General features: G+C 38.6%; 1 protein-coding gene across 2 annotated transcripts in view; it reads right to left on the bottom strand.

The window, feature by feature from the left end:
- The window catches only part of LOC101017122 (alcohol dehydrogenase 1C), a 28,749-nt gene extending 17,868 nt beyond the window's left edge, over window positions 1-10,881 (bottom strand). Inside the window, exons 1-5 of one of the 2 annotated variants that reach the window (XM_021938659.2) lie at window positions 10,503-10,881; window positions 6,915-7,016; window positions 6,166-6,304; window positions 4,335-4,422; window positions 4,018-4,237 (exon numbers count right to left, since the gene is read on the bottom strand). In XM_021938659.2, the coding sequence (XP_021794351.1) occupies window positions 4,018-4,237; window positions 4,335-4,422; window positions 6,166-6,304; window positions 6,915-7,016; window positions 10,503-10,520 (567 nt within the window). In that variant the 5' untranslated portion in view covers window positions 10,521-10,881. The remainder of the gene's footprint in view (window positions 1-4,017; window positions 4,238-4,334; window positions 4,423-6,165; window positions 6,305-6,914; window positions 7,017-10,502) is intronic. The other variant, XM_003899000.3, reaches the window with a different exon arrangement.
- Between the last annotated feature and the right edge of the window lie 3,127 nt (window positions 10,882-14,008).

Below are 14,008 nucleotides of genomic sequence, written 5' to 3'. Positions count from 1 at the left end.
AGCCAAAGAAAACAGAGAAGAACTAAAGGATGCAATAAAAATGAAAAGGATATCACCACCAACCCTACAGAAATATAAACTACTATAGAGAATACTATAAAACTCTAGAAAAATAAACTAGAAAAATCTTAGAAGAAATGGATACTCTCCTGACACTTACACTCTCCCAAGACTAAACCAATAAGAAGTTGGAATCCTGAATAGACTAACAGCAGGCCCTGAAACTGAGGCACCACCAGCCTACCAACCAAAAAAAAGTCCAGGACCAGATGGATTCACAGCTGAATTCTACCAGAGGTACAAGGAGGAGAGCTGCACCATTCCTTCCAAACCATTCTAATCAATAGGAAAAGAGGATCCTCCCTAACTCATTTTATGAGCCAACATCATCCTGATACCAAAGCCTGGTAGAGACATTGAACAAAAGAGGAATTTTAGACCAATATCCCGATGAAATATAGATGCAAAAAATCCCCACAAAATACTGGCAAACCAGATCCAGCAAGCACATCAAAAGCTTATCCCACCATGATCAAGGGCTTCCATCCTGGGATGCAAGGCTGGTTCACCACACGCAACCAACAAACGGGGACCCAGCATATAAACAGAACCAAAGACAAAAACTACATGATTATCTCAATAGATGAAAAGGCTTTTGACAAAATTCACCAGGCCCTTCTGCGCTAAAAACACTCAATAAATCTGCATTGATGGAACGTTTCGGGGCCACAGAGCCTCTATGACAAAACTCCATGTGCCACATCATACTGAATGGGCAAAAACTCGGAAGCATCCCTTGAAAACTGGCACAAGACAGGGGATGCCCCCTCTCACCACCCTATTCAACATAGTGTTGGAAGTCTCCAAGAAAATCAGGCAAGAGAAAGAAACTGGAAGGCAGTCAGTGCGAGGAAAAAGAATAAATTCTTCCTGTTTGTGGTAGATGTGATATGATTGTATACTTTAGAAAACCTTGTATTGTCTCTCAGCCCTCCCAACTTTAAGCTACAAGAAACTTCAGCAAAGTCTCAGGATATAAAATTAATGTGCAAAATCATAAGCATTCTTACACACCAGTAACAGACAAATAGAGAGCCAAATCATCAATGAACTTCCATTCATAATTGTTTGCAAGAGAATAAAATACTCAGGAATCTAACTATAAGGGATGTAAAGGACCTTCAAGGAGAACTACAAACCACTGCTCAGTGAAATAAAAGAGGACACAAACAAATGGAAGAACATACCATGTTCATGGATAGGAAGAATCAATATCGTGAAATTTGTAGATTCAATGCGATCCCCATCAAGCTACCAATGGCTTTCTTCACAGGATTGGAAAAAACTGCTTTAAAGTTCATATGGAACCAAAAAAGAGCCTGCATTGCCAAGACCATCCTAAGTCAAAAGAACAAAGCTAGAGGCATCATGCTACCTGATTTCAAACTATACTACAAGGCTACAGTAACCAAAACAGCATGATACTGGTACCAAAACAGAGACATAGACCAATGGAAGAGAACAGAGTCCTCAGAAATAATACCACACATCTACAGCCATCTGATCTTTGACAAACCTGAGAAAAACAAGAAATGGGGAAAGGATTCCCTATTTAATAAATGGTGCTGGGAAAATTGGCTAGCCATAAGTAGAAAGCTGAAACTGGATCCTTTCCTTACTCCTTATAAGAAAATTAATTCAAGATGGATTAGAGACTTAAATGTTAGACCTAATACCATAAAAATCCTAGAGGAAAACCTAGGTAATACCATCCAGGACATAGGCATGGGCAAGGACTTCATGTCTAAAACACCAAAAGCAATGGCAACAAAAGCCAAAATTGACAAATGGGATCTAAGTAAACTAAAAAGCTTCTGCACAGCAAAAGATACTACCATCAGAGTGAACAGGCAACCTACACAATGGGAGAATGGCAACCTACAGAATGGGAGAAAAGTTTTGCAATCAGACAAAGGGCTAATATCCGGAACCTACAAAGAACTCAAACAAATTTATAAGAAAAAAACAAACAACCCCATCAAAAAGTGGGCAAAGGATATGAACAGACATTTCTCAAAAGAAGATATGCATATAGCCAACAGACACATGAAAAAACGCTCATCATCACTGGCCATCAGAGAAATGCAAATCAAAACCACAATGAGATACCATCTCACACCAGTTAGAATGGCAATCATTAAAAAGTCAGGAAACAACAGGTGCTGGAGAGGATGTGGAGAAATAGGAACACTTTTACACTGTTGGTGGGATTGTAAACTAGTTCAACCATTATGGAAAACAGTATGGCGATTCCTCAAGGATCTAGAACTAGAAGTACCATATGACCCAGCCATCCCATTACTGGGTATATACCCAAAGGATTATAAATCATGCTGCTATAAAGACACATGCACACGTATGTTTATTGCAGCATTATTCACAATAGCAAAGACTTGGAATCAACCCAAATGTCCATCAGTGACAGACTGGATTAAGAAAATGTGGCACATATACACCATGGAATACTATGCAGCCATAAAAAAGGATGAGTTTGTGTCCTTTGTAGGGACATGGATGCAGCTGAGAACCGTCATTCTCAGCAAACTATTGCAAGAACAGAAAACCAAACACCGCATGTTCTCACTCATAGGTGGGAACTGAACAATGAGATCACCTGGACTCGGGAAGGGGAACATCACACACTGGGGCCTATCATGGGGAGAGAGGAGAGGGGAGGGATTGCATTGGGAGTTATACCTGATGTAAATGACGAGTTGATGGGTGCTGACGAGTTGATGGGTGCAGCACACCAACATGGCACAAGTATACATATGTAACAAACCTGCACATTATGCACATGTACCCTAGAACTTAAAGTATAATAATAATATAAATAAATAAATAAATAAATAATTATGGATTGTGATTTAAGATTCAGCAGGAGATTTGAGAATAATATTTTAGTATTAGCTCTCATATTAAGCAGAAATGAATTTTTGGGCAAATATCTTTTTATCTCTCGATTTAGGTTTCATAAAATAAAGTATAGGCCGGGCGCGGTGGCTGAAGCCTGTAATCCCAGCACTTTGGGAGGCCGAGACGGGCGGATCACGAGGTCAGGAGATCGAGACCATCCTGGCTAACACGGTGAAACCCCGTCTCTACTAAAAAATACAAAAAACTAGCCGGGCGTGGTGGCGGGCGCCTGTAGTCCCAGCTACTCGGGAGGCTGAGGCAGGAGAATGGCGTGAACCTGGGAGACGGAGCTTGCAGTGAGCTGAGATCCGGCCACTGCACTCCAGCCTGGGCGACAGAGCGAGACTCCGTCTCCAGCAAAAAAAAATAAAAAAAAAAAAATAAAGTATGCTATTAGATTTTCATACTACTAAGAGGAGGAGACTTTAAAGAACTTCTGCTTGAAATTTACCACTTCTAAAATATATGTGTATGTTCATGTCAGGGAAGATAGTTTTAGCAGTGAAATGTCATAATGAGTGAATTACGCATCACTGAAGCTTCATTACTTTCCTTCTAAGAATCCACAGAGTGGGTGAGCCTTGGTGTGGAAGTGCATCAGGTGAGGTTTTGGACTCTACTGTTGCTCCTAATTCTTAGATGTTCCTCAAGGACAAACGCTTCATTTCATTTACTTTTGCTGTCAGAGCCTAGCAGAACCTATGGTGCCTGAGGCATGTATAGGTTCTCTCTAATTGTTGAATGCATTACTACATGAGTTAGTTCTCAGACCTAAAATTTTGTGATCCCATAAATAGCAAATTCAGAAGAAAAATTATTGAAAATGACATCTTTACATTTTCTTAACTCAACAACTTTTTATCTGCAATAAATTGGTGAAATTTCTAGACTGTGCTCTCAATTCTTTCTGGGTTGTTTTTCCACTCTTCATCGACACTTCAAATCTATAAAACTGATTTCTGATTCTTGCAAGAAATTGCTTCCCTTTTGGTTCCTGACAGTCTTCGTGTAATCGGTTTTCTCATCCATTGTCATTCCTACCTTGGCAACTTTGACTGCAGACCCATAGCCAGTCGAAAATCCACAGCCAATGAGGCAGACTTTCTCCAGGGGTGAAGCTGCATCAATTTTGGCCACTGCATTCTCATCCACCACCGTGTACTGGGAGAAGGTGCTGATGCCAAGGAAGTGGTGGATGGGCTTCCCCCTGCAGGTGAACCTCCTGGTGCCATCCTGCATGGTCCCCCGAGGATTGCTCAGACTGGGTAGTGCAATACACAGACACACAAAGGCATGAGACAGGAGCATAACTAATTTGCAAACTCAAAGTCTGTGCAAAGAAAGCATCAGAAACTCACTCATTTTTGAAGCAGTAGTTGCTTTCTGGGTTTTTACAAACTCTGCATTTTCCACACTGAGGAGTAAAGAGTGGGATGACTTTATCACCTGGAGAGGAATAAAACAAATTCTTCTTAAATTTCTATGGAGGAAATAATACAGCAAAACCTTAAAGCTCACATGTATAGATTAGAATCATGTGTCTGAATAGTTTCTAAGAAATAGGGTCTCATTCCCACAACTATGTCATTTGTCATTGCCTGCCAAGGCCTAATTTTTTAGTTGGGTTTATAAGTGCCTGAAGAATCCTAAAGAGAAAATGCAAGTGTCGGAAACAAGATGGATTAACAAAATTCCATCCAACGTATTAATAAACTTTTATGCAGTGCACTACTTTCTCCTGGAGGCTTTGCAAATATAATTTATGTAATCCTTGTCTAATTAAATCTTAATTAAATATTCTTATTATAATTATGTATATAAATTTTAGTTGAAAGTCATCTATTTTAGTCCCAGTACATGTTGGGAAGATCTGGTATTTTGTAAGAGTTTGATTTACAACAAAAATGAGATTTTTAAAGTAGGTCTTGGCTTTTCAAAGTGACTAGGTTTATGTTTCTTATAAAATGAATGTTTTTAAAAATATCTTAGTTTTTTTTTTGGAAGAAAACAAACAAAAATAGGACAAAGAAGAATTACAGAAATTCGTCTGAAAATTTCAACCCTCCACAATAAGTTAGGCACTTTCTTTTAGGATAAGAATTGACTTCCAAATGTTTTTAGCTGATAATTTGTGAATTATCCTTTTTTACTGTTATGGTGTGGGGAGGAGGGGTAAGAAATAGGAGTCATTTTGTTATTAATCTATTTCTGAGTAAAGGAAATAGTAAGAGCTAAAACTCAAATTGGACAGTTTATTTTATTATTTTCTGTTCACAGTCTAAATTAGTATTTGGTAAGGGGACAGGTCTCATCTACTGGCTAAAGTGATTCTTTAAAGATAATTTTTATTTTTCATCACCTATGCTATCTATTTCACAAGACCAAGAAAAATGATTCGTGCATAATATTTTATGGGTAAAGTTTACACGAAAATGATGGTATGGAAATGTCCTACTTATTCATCCTTTACCTCTGAAATATTTATATTAATACATAAGATTACTGTAAAATAAGTATTGAAGATAAAATAATTAGTAATCTATAACCTGTCACATTTAAGCATGGCTGAAGTATTGTAATAAGGCAGACATTGTTGATGATGGATGGCTCCTGCTATGTTTCTTTGATTTCCTTTCAGCTAGTCAGTTTCATTGATTCCATGCTCAGGAAGAGAGACCACGTTGGAAGAGGAAATTGGTGAAGGGGCTACATAAGTCACCTAAGAAAAGGTCATATTTATTCAGCTGCAGCCATGTAGCCTCCATTTAGTGAACTCAGCACAGAGCAAAGTCCATACTTATGTTTTTTTCCCTCCTCCCATTTCTAGTTTTTTGGGCCCTTACAGAAGACAGTGTTCAGCAACACTAACACGGAAGTTACTAGATTATGAATTCCACATTGGTAGGCACTGTCTCTTTTGATCCTCATATATCTCCAGGCTCTAACCTAGTGACTGGCATCTAGTAGATAGTCAGTACACAATAGTTGAAGGTTAGAATACATGCATGCCTGAAGTCATACCTGCTTGAGTCAGGCAAGCAGAGAGGGAAGGAGGAAACTCCTGAAGTCCCGGCTGCCCTGTGACCTTGTGCAAGCCCTTTTGTCTTTCATTGCCTCGGTTTCCTCATCCAGGCTGACTAATCTTGTGATGGTGAACCAAGGCATGTTCCCTGAGTGTGAATCCTGTACCTGGTTTGACTGTAGTCACCCCTTCTCCAACACTCTCCACGATGCCAGCTGCCTCGTGGCCTAAAATCGCAGGAAGAGGGGTCACTAGGGTACCACTAACCACGTGGTCATCTGATCGACAGATTCCTACGGCCACCATCTACAGAATAAAGAGAAGATGTTTAGATTCGGAAAAGATTGTGACTGTCAGATGGACTTAACAAACACAATTTTCTAAAATTATTATTCTAAAATTTTTTCAAGGGTTTTACTGATAATCCCTACTATTCCCAAATATGAAAGATTCAGTTTATCTCCAAGATTATCCAGCCTAAAATCTTCCTCTATCTTTCTCCCTTGAATTTAACAATTTAGAATAATCTGTGAAATAATTGATCCTAAAATATTTGTCTTGTATAATATAGAAGAATGCATAGTTAAAAGAAAAAGAAGTAGAAATTGCAAATTAACACCAAGAAAATATCTAACACAAATTGATTGTGAAGTCTTGATATATATCCCTTTGCATTTTTTTCTTTACAAACCTATAAATTTTTTTGTATTTTACTGGAATTATACTTCATATACTGTTTGTTCACTTTTAAAAAATTTAACAATTTATATTTCTACTTTCCTTGACAACAAATGTAATTTTATTTTCTGGATAATTATAAAAAAAAATCTCTTAGTGGATTTTGGATGTTTCTATTTTTAATATTTTCTGAATTTTTTAAACTTAAAATTAAATACAAATGGAAAAAATATTTCACCTTAATGCGAACTTCATGAGCCTTAGGAGGTGCAACCTCCACCTCCTCAATGGAAAAGGGTTTCTTTACCTCCCATAGCACAGCTGCTTTGCATTTGATGACCTAGAAAATCAAACGGAGAGATGGTACCAGTGTTTTCCCACTCTTGAAGTCAGAAATTGTGTCTTTTCATCTTTGTACATGCAACATTGAGTCCCATGTCTGGCACTTAATAAGTGTTACATAGAAATGAAGTTCTCTGGTTTATAAAGAGAGTAAGAGTATCTTTTTAAAAAGCAATAACATAAGGAAAGAAAAATGGTTAAGTACAATAAGGCACTTAGATAAAATGGAATATCTTCATTTAGGCTATTCTTTTTTTTTTTCTCCAAAGATGTTTAATCCTGATTATTTTCTAACACTGTCCTGAAAACACCTGTTTACCCACAACTATTGGCTGGTACATGTTCTAAGTCACCTTTACTTTGCTGACAGAGTCAGTGTCTGTCTAAAATACACTGCTTTCTTCCTCAATTTTCTGCTTAGGCCAAAAGGATCTGACTCCATAAGAACAGTTATACATTTACCTTCCTGCTTAGGACGATGTCTCTTTCTCTTTCTATTTGCCTATTGCCCTCTTTTAATTTTCTCTCTCCACTTCTGTATGTAACTTGTCTCAAACACCCATTTGAAACTTAGCTTTAGCAGCCTGTTTTGTCATCTAATTTATGTGCAGAGACTCCTTCCAGCTTAGATTTGAGCCCAAAATTATAGAGGTTAGAGTTGGTGGGGTGTGTGTGTGTGTGTGCATTCAGACCACACATATATATTTAAAAACTGGAGAAACTTGTGTATTTGAGTTTCTAGCTAGCAAGCTTATCCACAGATGTCCTTAAAAATAAAAGGTGATCACATATTTCCAGTGCTTAGCAGTGTACTGTAAAACCCATCTTTGTTGTGGTAAAGCATGTACAATTCACAAATCTCTTTCTATATAGAATCAACATAATTGCAAATATAATAAAAATTGAAATTTCATCTTCTGCCAATTCATTTTCGTTATTCATTTGTCAAATCCTTCAACTTTGCAGGATTTTCAATGTGGTCCATGCCAAAATAAATATCAGAATACTTGGAAATAAAGTTCTAATAGTAGGAGTTCCTGATTGTCAGGTGCCTGTGATGTGACAGGTGCATTGTGGCTTGTGCTGAGTGAGTTACATGCATTATTTTTATTTTTAAAATTTATTTATTTTTAATTTCAATAGTTTTTGGTGTGCAGGTGGTTTTTGATTACATGGATAAGTTCTTTAGTGGTGATTTCTGAGATTTGCTGCACCTGTCACCCGAGCAGTGTACACTGTACCCAATGTGTAGTCTTTTATCCCTAACCAAAGTCCACTATATCATTCTTATGCCTTTGCTTCCTCATAGCTTAGCTCCCACTTATAAGTGAGACCATATGGTACTTGGTTTTCCATTTCTGAGTTACTTCACTTAAAATAATGGTCTCCAGCTTCATCCAAGTGGCTGCAAAGGCCATTATTTTTTTCCATTTTATGGCTGAGTAGTATCTCCTGGTGTACACATATCACATTCTCTTTATACACTCGTTAGTTGATGGGCATTTAAGATGGTTCTATATTTTTGCAATTGCAAATTGTGCTGTTATAAACAACGTGTATTACTTTTAAACCTAAAAAGGATGCCACCAGGACAGTACTATTGAATTATTGGTCTTACTACATCTGAAATAATTGAGGATCAACTGACTCAATGATTGAATAATTTTCCTAAAGTCTCAAAGCTGGTTGTCCAGAGAATAAAGATCAGGCCGGGCGTGGTTGCTCACGCCTTTAATCCCAGCACTTTGGCAGGCCGAGGTGGGTGGATCACCTGAAGTCAGGAGTTGGAGACCAGACTGACCAACATGGTGAAACCCCGTCTCTACTAAAAATGCTAAAATTAGCCCAGCGTGGTGGCGTGCGCCTGTAGTCCCAGCTACTTGGGAGGCTGAGGCAGGAGAAATCACTTGAACCCGGGAGGCAGAGGTTGCAATGAGCTGAGATCACCCCACTGCACTCCAGCCTGGGCAATAGAAAGATACTCCGTCTCCAAACAAACAAACAAACAAAAAAATTAATCTAGCCTCACATTTTCAGTACTCCGTGATAGTAAATATCAAAAAGTTAAATAGCAACAATAATAATTGTGGCTAATATTTATTGACTTATTTTTATTTACCAGGTACTATTCTAAGTGTTTTTCACTATTAATTTATTGAATTCTCAGAAGTACCTTATGAAATAGACATTAGTACTGTCACAATTTAGAATCTGAAGAAAATAAAATGCGGGACACATAAACATAAATGCAATGCTGTCAAAAAGCTAAGTTATTGATGTTGCACTCAAGAGGGGAGGATTATCTATTTCATCAGTTATAATTTTCATTAATATGATTGGTTTATACTTTTGCTCTATGAACTCATTATTTCTTTTAAGTCGAGTTTGGTAAATGGTAAATTTAAATTTTCTTTTCTCTAATTATTTTCTATGAGGAATGTAAATATTAATCAATAATGAATGAAAATAAAGCAAAGTGAAGTGGTGTAAGAACAGCACCAATGGGCCACTCATGTGATTTCCAACCAGTCTTATTGATATGAGCCTGTTTTGTCGCACAGCATAGAGACAAGCCTCAGAACCTTTAAACTGAATTATCATAGTGAGATATTTTACTGTGTGATGCACTCCTAACACAACAAACGGCTGAAAATGGTTACACAGGTTTTTTTATTAGGCAATTAAAAATACCAGTTGATTATATTGAATGATGACATGCATTTCTGTGCACCTGTAAACACATTGAAAAAATAAATATAAATTTATAGAAAAAAAAACCAAATATTTGTGTTCTGAGTGCTAATAAGTGATTCAAATTGTATTATTATTTTTCTGTAAGATCATATTGACTTTTATATAGGGGAGACAGTGTTCTATAAGATTTCTGTGGAAATTGCCTGAATTGTGTCATAATGGGCCCCCTTTAAATGGAATTTGCATGTGATGTCTTGCTTAACCTTGATGATTCTAATGCTGTGAGATCAATGAGTATTTTGTAAGATATTTTATAGTAAGGTTAAAAGGATATTTCAAAATTTTCTGAATCAAATTCCTCTCATAAAAGTTGTGTCAGGCTTAACTTTCTTGTGTTCACAAAAAATATGAATACAAATAATAACACATTTAAATTATGGTTTCTTAATATAAAGATAACTTCTGATTAAAGACTTTTCTAACTTTAGATTTACAAATCAGTCATGATTAGCTTGGAATAAACTATCACTTTACTGCAAATTTATTTAATGTAGGAAATAAAGACTTAATAGATACAGATTCTATATATTCTTTTTGAAGGTGTTTAGCAATAGCTTATTTCCACTGTAGTTCAGTATACATTATAAATTATAGCATATATTGCATATCATATTTCAGTGTATCATTTCTAATTTAGATATGAATTTTAAATTATTCATCAGATACTGTATTCCTTTATTTGTTATATTAAAGAGAATATATTACCAACAGTAATATATTTTTTGCTTACTTTTCCTGCAGTGCTCATGTTGATTCTGTCTTCTTTGCAGAACAGGAGACTGGTGAGTACTTGTGGATCTCTTCTCTGCTTGAGTGCACAAAGCAGGTATATTGTGCAAGTATTTATTTTGTTTGCTCGTATAACACCCAATTCCAACACCACACGTGATCTAGGTTTTTAAGCCGCACCCATCATATTCTTCTCAGACTATCAAATCATAAAGAAATGGGCACTGAACCAGCACTCAAAACCCTGACCTTTCCAATTTCAGATAAGATTTGGCTTTCACTCAGTTAAATATTAAGTTAAAATGATAAATTTTAATTACTTTCTCTCTTCCTTACTCTCTTCCTGCTCAAATTCCTGCTTCTCTTCTCTCAAACTCACAGGGGTCATTCAGAGAACTGTTTTCCCTTTGGGCTCATTCAGAGTTCTGTTTTCCCTTTGTCTGCACTAAGCTGCAATTTTGAATCCACATGGTGCAGTTAGGAAGGAGGAGGAGTAGGGAAACAGGATAAACGAAGGGGAACATAGAGAGCTAGGAGCCAGAGGAGTGTGTTTCATACAACACTCTCCTTCTCTTTACAGCAGAAAATCAAGACACCCCATCAGTCACAGCAAAGGGGCTCACTGGGCCTTGCATTTCTACTCCACTCAATAACAATCAGCATTGATTGAGCATCTCCCCGTGTCAGGCATTAAGCTGGGTTTGGTGGGATGGCAGTGATGAATAAGACACGACTTTTACCTCTGCTGACAGGCGGTATAGGGAAGTGGTTATGACATAGCCTTTGGGATCAGGCAGACTATTCCTTACTAGCTCTATATACTTGGACTTATTAGTTGACTGTTCTTTGCCTTAGTTTCCTTGTCTTTAAGGTGAGAATGAATAGTAGTGTGTCCAGAATGGGTTCCTTCTGGTGGGTTCTTGGTCTTGCTGATTTCAAGAAGGAAGGTGCAGACCCTCCCAGAGTGTTACAGTTCTTAAAGATGGTGTGTCCGGAGTTTGTTCCTTCAGATGTTCAGATGTGTCCAGAGTTTATTCCTTCTGGTGGGTTCGTGGTCTCGCTAACTTCAGGAGTGAAGCCACGGACCTTCACAGTGAGTGTTATAGCTCTTAAAGGTGGCGCATGCAGAGTTGTTTGTTCCCCCTGGTGGGTTCATGGTCTCACTGGCTTCAGGAGTGAAGCTGCAGACCTTTGCAGTGAGTGTTACAGCTCATAAAGGTAGTGCGGACCCAAAGAGTGAGCAGCAGCAAGATTTATTGCACAGAACAAACGAACAAAGCCTCCACAGCAAGGAGGGGGAGGCCAGCGGGTTGCTGTTGCTGGCTCCGTGGCTGGCTTTTATTCCCTTATTTGGCCCCACCCACCTCCTGCTGATTGGTCCATTTTACAGAGTGCTGATTGGTGCATTTATAAAACTTTAGCTAGACACAGAACACTGATTGGTGTATTTACAATCCTTTAACTAGACAGAAAAGTTCTCCAAGTCACCACCTGACCCAGAAGCCCAGCTGGCTTCACCTCTCAATAGACAGAAAGTCAAGGAGAGAGAGAAAGAGACAGAGACAAAAAGGGAGTCAGAAAGAGAGAAAGAGAGAGACAGAGAGAGGAAGGGAGAGACAAAGAAGGAGTCAGAGAGAAAGAAAGAAAGAGACAAAGTCAAAGAGAGGGAGGAAGAGACAGACAAAAAGGGAGTCAGAAAGAGAGAGATAAAGAAGAAGTCAAAGAGAAAGAGAGATAGAAGTAGTAAAGAAAAATCAGTGTACCCTATTCCTATAAAAGCCAGGGTAAATTTAAAACCTATAATTGATAATTGAAGGTCTTCTCTGTAACCCTATAACACTCCAATACCACTTTGTTGTCAGTGTAAACAAGGGTGTACCCTGAAAGCACTGAGGCCACTGACAACCTGTAGCCTTCCTATCAAAAATCTTTAACCCAACAGGTTTCCTAACAGGGGATCTAAATCTTAATTAATTACCATACAAAGGTCTGACCAGATCTAGGAGGAACTCCCTTCAGGACAGGATGATAGATGGTTCCTCGCAGGCGATTAAGGGAAAAAGACACAATGGGTATCAAACTTGCGAGTTGTTTGTGCTCAGCCAAACCTTAAAGTACTTACAGTATCAGGAAGGAGGCTTCTATACCAATTCTAAGTTAATATGGACTGCATGAGGTCTTATTAATAGCAAAGAATAATTGAAATCCCAAGCTTACAAATTTTTCAACAAAAGTAAAGTTTGCTAAAAGTCAACAGTGTAACATGTATTATCCTACTACCATACACTCCCAAAGGATTTCTCAGACAGTTTACAAGAAAGAACAAAATCTATCCTTACTCTACAATCCCAAATAGACTCTGTGGCAGCAGTGACTCTCAAAAACCACCAAGGCTTAGACCTCCTCACTGCTGAGAAAGGAGGACTCCACCTTCTTCGGTGAAGAGTGTCTTTTTTATACTAACCAATCAGGGATAGTACGAGATGTCTCCCAGCATTTACAGGAAAAGGTTTCTGAAATCAGATATTGCCTTTCAAACTCTTATACCAACCTCTGGAGTTGGGCAACATGACTTCTCCCCTTTCTAGTTCCCATGGCAGCCATCTTGCTATTACTCGCCTTCAGGCCATGTATTTTTAACCTCCTTGTCAAATTTGTTTCCTCTAGAATCGAGGCCACCAAGCTACAGATGGTCTTACAAATGGAACCCCAAATGAGCTCAACTAACAACTTCTACTGAGGACTCCTGGACCAACCCACTGGCCCTTTCACTGGCCTAAAGAGTTCCACTCTGGAGGACACTACAACTGCAGGGCCCCTTCTTAGCCCCTATCCAGCAGGAAGTAGCTAGAGCGGTCATCACCCAATTCCCAGCAGCAGTTGGGGTATCATCTTTAGTGGGGGATTGAGAGGTGAAGCCAGCTGGGCTTCTGGGTCAGTTGGGGACTTGGAGAACTTTTCTGTCTAGCTAAAGGATTTTGAACACACCAATCAGCACTCTGTGTCTAGCTAAAGCTTTGTAAACGCACCAATCAGCGCTCTGTAAAAAAGCAACAATCAGCGCCCTGTGTCTAGCTAAAGGTTTGTAAATGCACCAATCAGCACTCTGTAAAAACACACCAATCAGCACTCTATAAAATGGACCAATCAGCAGGACGTGGGTGGGGCCAAATAAGGGAATAAAAGCTGGCCACCGGAGCCAGCAGCAGCAACCCGTTCAGGTCCCCTTCCTTGCTATGGAAGTTTTGTTGTTTTGCTCTTTGCAATAAATCTTTCTGCTGCTCACTCTTTGGGTCCGCACTACCTTTATGAGCTGTAACACTCACCACGAAGGTCTGCAGCTTCACTCCTGAAGCCAGCAAGACCATGAACCCACCAGGAGGAACAAAAAACTCCAGATGCACCACCTTTAAGAGCCGTAATACTCACTGTAAAAGTCTGCGGCTTCACTCCTGAAGTCAGCGAGACCACAAACCCACCATAAGGAAGGAACTCTGGACACATCTG

Source organism: Papio anubis, chromosome 3, assembly GCF_008728515.1.
Source record: "Papio anubis isolate 15944 chromosome 3, Panubis1.0, whole genome shotgun sequence".
Classification (NCBI taxonomy): Eukaryota; Metazoa; Chordata; class Mammalia; order Primates; family Cercopithecidae; genus Papio; species Papio anubis.
The sequence above is the reverse complement of the archived record's forward strand: the minus strand, read 5'-3'. Positions and strand labels throughout refer to the sequence as shown.